This window comes from Schistocerca gregaria, chromosome 4, assembly GCF_023897955.1.
Source record: "Schistocerca gregaria isolate iqSchGreg1 chromosome 4, iqSchGreg1.2, whole genome shotgun sequence".
Lineage (NCBI taxonomy): Eukaryota > Metazoa > Arthropoda > Insecta > Orthoptera > Acrididae > Schistocerca > Schistocerca gregaria.
The window spans coordinates 329651007-329663144 of NC_064923.1; the positions used below are offsets into that span (position 1 = coordinate 329651007).

Genomic DNA, 12138 nt, shown 5'->3' on the forward strand with positions numbered 1-12138 from the left:
TGCTCGCAGTGTGGTTTCAGTTATCGGAGACTGCAGACATATGTGCAAGTTGTGTGTGTGTGTGTGTGTGTGTGTGTGTGTGTGTGTGTGTGTGTGTGTGTGTGTGTGTCTGACAAAGGCCTTAATGGCCACAAGCTTTAATTATGTTTTTCATATTAGATGCATTGTGCTGCCAAGTATTCAGTATCAGCGACTTCAGTAGTCATTAAGACACTGCGAGAGCAGAATGTGGCGGAACTTACGAACTTCGAACCTGGTCAGGTGATTGCATGTCACTTGTGTCATATGTCTGTATGCGAGATTTCCATACTCTGAAACATCCCGAGGTCCACAGTTTCTGATGTGATAGCGAAGTGGAAATGTGAAGAGAGACGTACAGCAAAAGAGCGTGAAGGTCAACCTCGTCTTTTGACAGACAAAGACAGCCGACAATTGAAGAGGGTCGTAATGACTAATAGGCAGACATCTATCCAGACCATCAGACAGGAATTCCTAACCGCATCAGGATCCACTGCAAGTACTATGACAGTTAGGCGGGAGGTGAGAAAACTGATTTCATGGTCAAGCAGCTGGTCATAAGCCACACATCGTGCCAGTAAATACCAAACAATGCCTTGCTTGGTGTAAGGAGCATGGACGTTGGACGACTGAACAGTGGAAAAATGTGATGAATCACAGTACACAATGTGGCGACCCGATGGCAGGGTGTGAGTATGGCGAATGCCCAGTGAAGATCATCTGCAAGCGTGTGTACTGCCAACAGAAATTCGGAGGCATTGGTGTTATGGTGTGGTCGGGTTTTTCAATGTTGAAGAGCAATTCGGGGATGGTGATTGCATCTTTCGACACGATCATGCACCTGTTCATAATGCACGGCCTGTACTGGAATGGTTACACAACAATAACATCCCTGTAATGGACTGGCCTGCACAGAGTCCTCACCTGAATCCTGCAAAAAAACCTTTGGGATGTTTTGGAATGCCAACTTCGTGCCAGGCCTCACCGACCAACATCGATACCTCTCTTCAGTGCAGCACTCTGTGGAGTATGTACTGCCATTCGCCAACAAAGATTCCGGCACCTGATGGAATGTATGCCTACAAGAGTGAAAGCTGTCATCGAGGCTAAAGGTGGGCCAACACCATAACTGAATTCCAGCATTACTGATGGAAGTGCCATGAACTTTTAAGTCAATTTCAGCCACGTGTCTGGATACTTTTGATAATATAGTGTACCTTTCAATTAAGTTCAGATAAGTGGCATTACTTTCAATAGTTGTATGTTTCTCACATGGACATGTTTCAGAATTTCCAAATTACAAAATGCCAGGTGTTACCTGTAATTCACAAACTGCTGAATTCCCCTTTTACTCAAAAAACAAACCAAAATTTGTATGACACCGTGCTAAATCCTGATGGGAAAAGGACAAATGAATCGACACTGTACTAAACGGCAATGCAATGTATAACTAAAAAAGAAAGAAAAAAATGGCACTCTTAAAATGGGATATTCATACCAGGGCACTCAATCAATTTCAAGCATGGAAACGTTTGGGGTGGGGGTGGGAGGAGGAGATGGAGGAAATGCAACTTGCCAATGCCAATGGTACCTCTGTAAGAGTTCAAGAAGCACATACTGCTGTGTCCAATAATAGCTGAACAAAATATACTCAAAATACATTAAACATATTCACAGTTGTGAATATGGGCAACCATCAGCTGTATAAATGGAATGACTACAATCAAAATTTGTGCTGGACCAGAACTCAAACCCAGAGTTCCTACTAATCGCTAGCAGTTTCCTTACCAATCGGCTATATGACCATGGCTCATCGCCAGACCCATACTTCCACATGTCGTTAACCATATGCCTGTTTCTTTGGGCACGCATGCACTGCCAACACCAGGTGAACGATTATCAAGTAAAGTGTCTCCCCTGTACGGAACTATACTTAATGGATGTACGAGTACAGGATGTAGACACAATGGTTGATGCCTTATGGAAGTTTGGGCCTGTACTTGAGACGTGCTCAGGTAGCCAAATAAAGCACATAATCTGGGCCTGCATACATGTCTGAAGGAATTTTGCACCATATTTGTGAATAACACAGGCACTGCAATGTCATATATATTTCAAAATGTCTAATCAGTCTTTGGTGCATACATACCCGAACAGTATTCTCAACTATACTTATGTCCAGAGCCTAAAAGTCACCAAATTTGGCTTAATGACAGCAAGCTTATATATTGATCGGTGCCTGCCACATTAACAACATGAGTGGTTCACAAGAGGTGGTGGAAGTGGGAGAAGGGAGACGGCAGCCAAGGAGGGTGGGAGGGACAGAGGGATGATTCTTCTTCCTTTCTACTTCAACGTTACACTACTATTTGTTCCATTTTCACAGATGAATCGAGTCAAGATGGCAGCTACATCTGACTAATTTCATATTCACACTAAAAAAAACAAAAGATCGTGGCCAATCTTCCAGTAAAAGAAAAACAGAAGCTGTTCAGTACTGCATTAGTAAATTCAGAACTTATTTAAGTGCAAACCTTATGATGTCTGGTGCATGAACCACAGCATCAACTATGGCATCCCTGATCATGGCTCTATCCTGTTCATGTATGCTAAATGGTAATGGCTGTCCAGGTTCTACTTCTCGGTCTGCCCAATTCTGTGTGACAAGGTTCTTTAAATATATTACACCTGTTGAAAAACACAAAGAACATTTATTTTAGTTTATGTTTATAACTGGACAATATAAAAAAGCACAGAACTTCAGCTCTGAACCAGCATGGCAGATCAACTGCTATTATCACTCAATTTCTCTTCACTATCCACACAGAACAATGTCTGGTAAATGAAATTACATAACTACTGCACAAATATAATTTTGACACATCTGACACACAGAGGTGCCAGGGTTTCAATAATTTTAGTGAAGAGCGTCCACCGTAGGCAAAACACTTTTGTGGAAAAAAAAATTACTTTATCTGTTCTTGGCCTCAAAAATTTGATTTTACTTTACAATTTTGAAATTCCTCCAAACATTAGGAGAAAATAACTTAATTTTTTCTGATGGGGATGGTAGGAGGAGGAGAACTGTGTTATGTACACAAGTATGAATTAACAGGCTGTGTACAATTATATCTCATGAATGTAGGCTATTGATAATTTGCTGCAGAATTAATTTTCACATTTTTAATGAGTAGTGAATCATCAATAGATATTTTTTGTTGGAAGACAGACAGACATTATTACATATGAAGTGCAAGCAAAGAAAAAGGAGACCATGGATAAATGAAAGGAATATTTTAATTATAGTTTATGGGTAGTGTCACAACAATACACAAATGCCCATGATAATCACTGCAGTGTGTATGAAAGGAATGCAAAAACTTCCTAGTTTTACATACTGTCTTGTGCTATCTTCTTCTAGATGACCTGAGGACCTAAAATTATAGTGTTGAGACTAAAAAACACAAGACTCACATAGGGATACGGTGCTATATGGAAAATATTTCAGGATTTGTCATCCCAATTTTGCATGCTCTCAATATCATCATGAAGTTCACTAATGTGAGCACTCTACATAGCTTTGTTTGAGTTCCAATTAAGATGTTTGGGTAAAGAGGAATATTCAATTATAGTTTTGGCTTTGACCAGCAACCTTTTGGTGCATATTTTTACTAGTTGGTTGTGAGTTGCACAGCCAACAAATGTGGTAGCAAAAAACCTTGTTGTGGTGACAAGCTGATCTGTAGCATTGCCATTTTAAAAAAATATTGGCATTGTTACCACATTATAGTGGCCATGTTGTTCACGACATATGTTTCCTTAGTCAATGGTCAAAGCCAATGACTGGTACTGAATATACATCTTTATCCAGATGTTTGTGGATTAGTAAGAATATCAGAATTATCTTAACATGAATTTTTTTGAAATGTTATGTATTTAGTGACACGTTTAAGTGTAATTATATTACGATACACACACTATCAGGAGTTTTTGCTACCATTTAACACACAGTAACACCTTATCAAAAATAATGACTGATAATCTCTCACTGCACTGATGAAACCAGTAAAATCTGACTTGGCAACATGGGTCACTAATAAGAACTGAAAGCTATACAGAGGGCTGAAGAATGAGATGTCAAACTAGAAATGCACCTTCTAGGTGCATACTAGAACACAGAATCACACAACTTTTGCAAAAACACAGGGGAACATTGCCCATAGATTATATGCAGGCTCAAATGTTATGATGAAGCTGCTATAAATCATTAAGGCTGCAGTTACAGTGGAATGGCACTGAGTGACCAGATCTGCCCAGTGATCAGATCAAAGCAGTACTGGTTAAGCAAATACATGCTGCCGCATGTGAGTGATTATAAAATTGTCTGTAGAAGAGCAGTGCAAGAAGTGAGTTGCATAGGGCAGCACTGAAGAAATCAAATATGTTTGTTCACAGAGTTACAATCAGAATTGTTTAATAATTGCAACTGCATTTGGGCAGTGCTGGAGGCATTCACTTATTGCTACAGACAGCAACGTCAGCTATGATCTCACTGTATTGTTGAGGGGGGAAGGGTGGCTTCACAGATGACTTCATATCATTCCTTTTTACTATACTTCCTTTTATGGTATCTGCAGAGCAAGAATCATCATAACAGATTACATTTTGTATATACTATGAGATTAGGTGGGGGAATATTACTCACTGCTGAATCAACTTGCACTTTATTAATATTTTATTCATTTTACTGGATTGAACGGACTGTCAGTAACGAAGTTCAAAGCAACATAGTTGACAAACACATGAAAAATAATATTTTATTCCAGGTGAGAAAATGTGTGTGATGTGGACAGCTCCACTTGCCACTCTATTGCAGTTCCATCTTGTTTCTTAAATACTTTGTTTACAATGCTGGATTTCTACTGCACACTGCTCCAACATTCGGAGTTAAAACATTGTTGTGAAAGAGCACACATACATTTCACAATTTTACCCAGAACATTACACAAAATTTTCCATTGTCTTCTGAAGCATTTACAATTAGCCCTCATTTATTCCAAAAGCATGTTCTATTGTTTGTTATGCTCTAGACAGTTTCATGTTTAAAAATTCTCTCTCTGAATCCAAAAGAAGTTTGCTATAAGGTCTTAGGATCTGCTTTAACAATGAATATGGTTATCTTCAACAAGTGTAACTGACATTCATGGAAGTGACAAACATATTAAGTCTCCCTCCTTGAATTGAGAGATATACACTCTCAAATTGAAATGTACATCACTTTATCAAATTCTCTCATCCATCAATTATAATGAACCTTCTCTACATGCAAATGCTTGTCCTACAAGTGAATGAAAATGTTTACAGTTAGGAAACATTAAGTCAGAATTCCATGGGCGTTTTAGATTAATGCTTTTTATTTTTTCCCCACAGTTATTGTGCTTAGAAATGAACTTAGTCCAAGGAGATTGTAGTCTGGGTCCCATTTGCTATGAAACATAGTCAAATGTAACAAGTATTAGTCGAACATATGGGTATTATCAGTCCTGGACATACACGTAACCTTAAGTACCAACTATGAACACACAATTTTTCTTCCTCTTAATACTAAATGGGTGGCTAGGCCATCTACTTAATCAGATCTTTTACAAAAATATATCTAAATACAAAGCTGATTTAACTTACCAAACGAAAGCGTTGGTATGTTAATAGACACACAAACACACACACAAAATTCAAGCTTTCGCAACCCATGGTTGCTCCATCAGGAAAGAGGGAAGGAGAGGGAATGATGAAAGGATGTGGATTTTAAGGGAGAGGGTAAGGAGTCATTCCAAGCCCAGGAGTGGAAAGACTTACTTTGGGGGGAAAAAAGGACAGGTATACACTCGCGCAGTAAGTCTTTCCGCTCCCGAGATTGGAATGACTCCTTACGCTCTCCCTTAAAATCCACATCCTTTTGTCTTTTCTTCTCCTTCCCTCTTTCCTGATGATGCAACTGTGGGTTGCGAAAGCTTGAATTTTGTGTGTGTGTTTGTGTCTCTATCAACATACCAATGCTTTCGTTTGGTAAATTACATCATCTTTGTTTTTAGATATATTTTCCCACAGGGAATGTTTCCCTCTATTACATTCAGATCTTTTACAGATGTTGTTTAAGTGGTAAAATCTACAATACGGTTTTCCAAGTACATACATCTACGAGTTTTAGATGATGAAATCTTTCAACACACCAAGGAACCAAGGAGACTGACTTCCCAATGAGGCAATACAGGTTATCTTCAGAAATGTTTGCTGCACTGTTTCTATGCCTCACTATTCCTGTACACAAAGAGCTGCTGAGGCAGCTGATCATCTCTGCACTGCTCCCGTCTGCAGTGTCACTCCACTACACTCTGGGGGGCTTAAGTCCTGTAACTTACTTCAATTCTCATCTCCAGTACCTCTTGTTGGAAAATTGTTATTCCAGGATACATGGTGGAGAGGTGTTGAATGGGATGAGATGCTGTTCATGATATCTGTCACTTTGATATCAGTACTAGCTTCACTGTTCCTAATACAAATTCCATACTGACTAGCAGCTTCTGAAAAGCACACAACTGTGTTACATGCCTACTGCAATGTTTTGGAGAACATTTGGAGCAGCTTCACATGCTCAAACAATAATCTAAGACTTTATTATTGTTCACTTAGCCTTTATTAAAAACAGATTTGCACCAGTCCAGAAGCTAGTTCTGCTATGGCTCAAATTACTGTACTGTTTGTGCACAGCAGCATTGTGTGGATATACAAGGGTACACTGAAAAATAATGCCTCTGGATTTCTTGTGTGAAAACAATTGATGCTTTTAAAATAAAACAAATGTTACTACCGTTCTACATCTTTATTCTTCATATCTACAGATTTGCAGTCCTCAGCCACTAGCGGTGTCAGACTGTAGCATATTAACATGGTGGTGTGTAGCGTAATTATACTGTGCTTGAGAAACAGCATACTGAAATCGAATTTCAAATTCAAAGGGTTTGTCCACACATGGAGTACCCTCTACTTCAGCATGACAAAGTTGGACCACACAAGAGCACTGTGACATCTGCAACAATCTGACGATTTGGGTTCACTGTCATTGATCATCCTTCACAGAGTCCCGACTTAGACCCATGCAATTTTCACTTGCTTCCAAAACTTACAGAGCATCTTCAAACGCTTCACTTTGATAGTGATGAAGCAGTGAAAGCTGAGGTGAGGTTGTGGCTCCATCAACAAATTAAAACATTCTACAATAACAATATCAACAAACTGCTCTCTCATTGGGAGAAATGTGTTAGTTACCAGGACATCTTTGTATAAAAATAAATAGGTAGACATGAAGAATAAAGAAGTGAAACAATGTTTATGTTTTAAAGGTTTAATAGTTTGACACTCACAAAATATGGAGGCATTACTTTTCTGCACACCTTCATACACCACAGTACTTTGAATTATCCAAACCAATGGGAGACATTTATAAGCAAATGAGATACAGAAACCCACTTGCACAAACCCCAAAGCAATGGAGACATGGCCTTGAACAGGCTAATCCAGTAGACCTTCTCACATGATGACTCAGATAATCAAATACACTTCGTTTCACTCATGAGCTCTAGGCATTCCATTAATTATCAGCAGAGGCTGAAAAAATAAAAAATAGTACACTCAACTTCCTATTTTATAAGGGTGTATTTATGCTGCCATCTCACAGCTAACCACCAATGCCTGGCAATGATGAAATAAGCCCACTAAGTCTTACTGGTCCATTTTACTTACACTTTCATTGCTCACTATGACACACACCAGGCAATGATATCAACATGGTCTGTGTTATGTACCATGGTCATATCCACATATGAAACTTGGGTCACGATTGACTGCTTCAAGGTCACTTCAGAGTGACATGTTTGACTCTGCTAAGTATGTGAACAGTTGCAGGGTAATTACCACTGGCAAGCAACGAGGCTGCAGCATATATCTAACAAAGTTCCCAGCAAGCAGCAAGATGCAATCTGCCAGCAGTGAGCAGTGAAGTGCCAGCAGCAAGCCTGCAACATAAATGTATCCGTAAGATCGGAGGATGGTAGCCCAATGCCAGCAATCTTCAAGAGCAGCAGCATCCGTTGCTCCAAGGTGGCACCTGTCGCTTCACGACTCTGCTTATTCAATAAGTATACATTTGACTAAACCAGCCTAATGCTCAGGCAGTACTAACAGAACTTTGAAGAGAGTTCTAGATCTTGCATACCTGCTGAATTATCAAAAAGGTCTAGCACTCCTGTCTTCATTGCAAACAAACACAAGTCAGGGGATCATAGAACAGAAAGTCTCCCACCAGCTGATCAAGTACAACTACTCAAGGCCTTTTCTGTTACTAGTAAAGATTTGTATGTTCTCTCAATATTAAGAAGGCACTACTGTAGAAAAGGCTTTTATAGCACTCTTCTTGTGCTACTGCATATGTGGCTTAATTTGGATTGTGCTCAAACATAAGCATAAGCACTTTTGAGATGGCTATTTGGAGGCTTACACATAGACATGGAATTCCTTCAAATTATTTACATCAAAACTGAAAACTATTTCACACTACTAATGACAAACTGAATTGTAGAATGTATTATCAACCTCAAAGGCCAATCACATGAAAGTTCATCATGCCACCTGGCAGTTAACAAGGATGATGATGATGGGTACTGTCAAGCAATGATTATGGAACGTACTGTAATAACCAAGGTTAACTGAAGAGCAGCTCACAATGACCCCCCCCCCCCCCCCAAACTAATATCAGTACCGTAACACACAACATATCAATTTCTCAATGAGACAATGGTGAACCTTCAATGGCAGCACACTTTCTTGTCACAGAGATCCACAGTGTGCCCCCACAAGAATTCTGACTGTGTCACAAGTTACCAGAAAACTTCAAAGACTAAACATCGCTCAATAATGATGAGTTGCCACCATCCTGGCAATATGGCCCTAGTTAAAGGAGGACAAATACACCATTCTTTGAGCAAAGGACAGGTAGAGCACATATTTTCATGAAGAGAAAACACAGTAAAAACAGCTGTTCTACATGTCCTATAGTCTGATATAAACTAAATAATGTTACCTGAAGGGTAGTGGGCTGCACAGCTCCTGCCACCAGGGAGCCCGGCAAAGTTGGGCTCCCATTGTGCTTCCACTTCCAATGCACAGCACTGCCTGAAGCATTGTGCCAGCCAGTCCTCGTAACAAGAGATTTGGGTGACTTTCAGGTTTGTGGAGCTTACAATGTGTGATGAAAGTAGTTTAAAGAGGGACAGATCAACTTTCAAAAGTTATCAGCCATGGCATGGTTATAAGTAGTCTACAGCATGAATACATGCGTTCCAAGCCGGAGTAGTTAGAGAGAGAGAGAGAGAGAGAGAGAGAGAGAGAGAGAGAGAGAGAGAGAGAGAGAGAGAGAGAGAGAGAGGAGGGGGAGATTGCAGCACATGCTGGAAATTCAAAGGGTTTCATTTCTAATTGTCTGCTCTTATTCACTTTAAAAATGGCCTACAACTAACATGAAGAAATGAACCACAATACTTTTTCAAAATGGTTCACAGACACTGTGCTTCAAAAGCTTGATGAAAAAGTCTGTAATTGACATGGATAACGCTGCGTATCATTCAGTTATACATGACATGGCACCCACAAAGGCAATAAAGGAAAATTACTGTTTCCTGGCCAGAGAAACTTGAGATATGGTTTGACAGTAATTTGAAAGGGTTTAAAGTGCTTGAATTGCCTCCTTACCACTGCCACTTCGCTTCAATGCGATAGAACTGATTTGGGCTCATGTTAATCATCATACAGCAGCAGAAAATAAAAAGTTTTCATTCACCACAGTGTAATAGAAGAACACAACTAAAAAAGAAACACCAGAACACTGGCAGAAGGAACTGGATTATGTGAAAGGATTCACACACAAAGAACAGAACAATGAAAATGTGTCACAAAGGTGCGTCAATAACCATCAGCACGAGCAGAGACACACAATTCCACTCACCAATCCTGAATTAAGCAGCAACTTTCCATACTTTGTCATCAGTATGTAGTGAATAATTTACTTCAATGAATGCCTTACTTATATTCTTTTTGTTTGTGACTATATCCATCAATCTCTCTCTCCTGTTGTGAGACTAAGAAATACTGGTCAGCCACCTTCCATCAGCACCAGTAGTTAGACTACATTTTAAATAATTTCCTTGTACAGACACCAAAACATTATTTCACGTGTGTAACAGTTTTCAAGAATGCAAAAAGTACAAAGTAAACTTTTCTTGATATGAAAATTTCTCATGTTTCAAAAATCAATGTCTACAAAAATTTTAAAACTTTAGTTGTGAACAAGATATTTTAGTAATCAAAGAAAAGAAGTATGGCTACGTGAGCACTAGTTTTTGAGATAAACATGATAAGTTTGAAGCTGTTTACGACTGTGGAAATTTAATGTTTCAAAAAATTAACGTAATCTTTCCCTAATTAAAATTAATAACTGATTTTTAACATACCTAGACACACTACAGAGGTCCATATTGTATGTGAATTTGATATTTTTTTTTTACTTGACTCTTAAGGAAGATAGAGACTTTAAAGCGATTTTCTATCACTGCGGAGAGCGATTAACTGTGGCAGCTGCCTGAGGAAAGTATCTGAGGCAACAACACCACAACTTTGGAGCTTAAATGTCAAGCGACAGTTTGAATCAGCCTACGACAATTAGTTTGAATCAGCCTACACAGACACCAAATAAGACAGCCTGCTCAAATGCTCGAAACTTGGAGGTGAACAGAATGGAGAGGATTTGATGATGTATTGACGATTGTGATAAGGATGAAGATGTTCCTCTGAAATATGCGGAATAAGAGGAGCCACCTTCATTAAGCAGGTATAGATATACAGATGTCACTATATGATAGAGCTCCCTTGATTAGTGAAAGGTCAGCTGCAATTTCACTCATGGTCATAGAATGATTCTGATAGATGTCATCCACAACACAATCATGGCAGAAATACCTGTCAGAATAGTGGCATATTTTTGATGATTTCACATCACGCTGAATAATGGTACCCTTTGATTGATTAATTGAAAGGAGTTATGGGATGTAACAGCGAGGTCATCAGTCTCGCAATTCCTAAGTGAGTCACAGAAGAAAGATGGTCTGCTAAAAGTGGACAGATCCAGTCGGGGGGAGTCAAATTATAAAATAAACATCATTAAACACACACAGTAAAGGCATGAAAGGTGAGACCAAACATAAAAGCTGGAAAAAAGCGGGGCAGTCATGGGGTCACAGACCAAGAAGACTAAAAGAAATCCCAACCACAACCAACCTGCCCCAAGACTAAAATAGAACCTTATAACTGAAAATAAAAATCACTTTCATGGAGGAAACCAAGGACCAGTTCAACCATTCTTGGATCATCTGCTAATATTAAATTTAAGGAATCGGGTAGACTATGCTTAACATGAAGGGCCAAAAGAAGGGGACATTCCAACATGTGAAATATTGTCAGTCTGTCTCCACAATCACATTGTGGGGCGAGTCGTTACGTAGGAGGAAACAAGGGGTGAGCCAGGTATGACCAATGCATAAAAGGCATATAACAGTGGACTATGCCTGAAAGGAGTGGAAGGAAGAGCGCCAAACTGCAGTAGACTCCTTGATTGTGAAGAGTTTATTACTGTGAGCAGTAGCACTCCAGATGGCATTCCACTTTGGGGAAGAGAGAGATTTTATTTTTTTTTGGGGGGGGGGGGGAGGAGGAAGAGGGGGTTTAGGGCACAAAACATCTAACGTCATAAGTGTCCAACATGAAAGCGTACCCCACCTTATCGACTGTCTTACACCCATCAGTGTAGAAGATGGTGGCATCCTGGAACTCTGCAAGGATGGCAAAAACAGGTGTCAGTAAACCACAGGAGTGACAGATCTTAGGATACTGGTATAGATCTGCCCTAATCTGTGGTCTAGGCACCATCCAAGGGGAGGGGCGGGGGGTGTATGGTAGGAAAGACATGGAGGGTGCAGTTCAGTGAATGGAGATCCCGACAGAGAGAAGTGAGAC

General features: G+C 39.6%; 1 protein-coding gene across 2 annotated transcripts in view; it reads right to left on the bottom strand.

Annotated features, from left to right (window-relative positions):
- The window catches only part of LOC126268006 (importin-7), a 144094-nt gene that overhangs the window by 110197 nt on the left and 21759 nt on the right, over nt 1-12138 (bottom strand). For both annotated transcript variants that reach the window (XM_049973391.1, XM_049973392.1), the window contains exon 3: nt 2553-2706. In XM_049973391.1, the coding sequence (XP_049829348.1) occupies nt 2553-2706 (154 nt within the window). The remainder of the gene's footprint in view (nt 1-2552; nt 2707-12138) is intronic.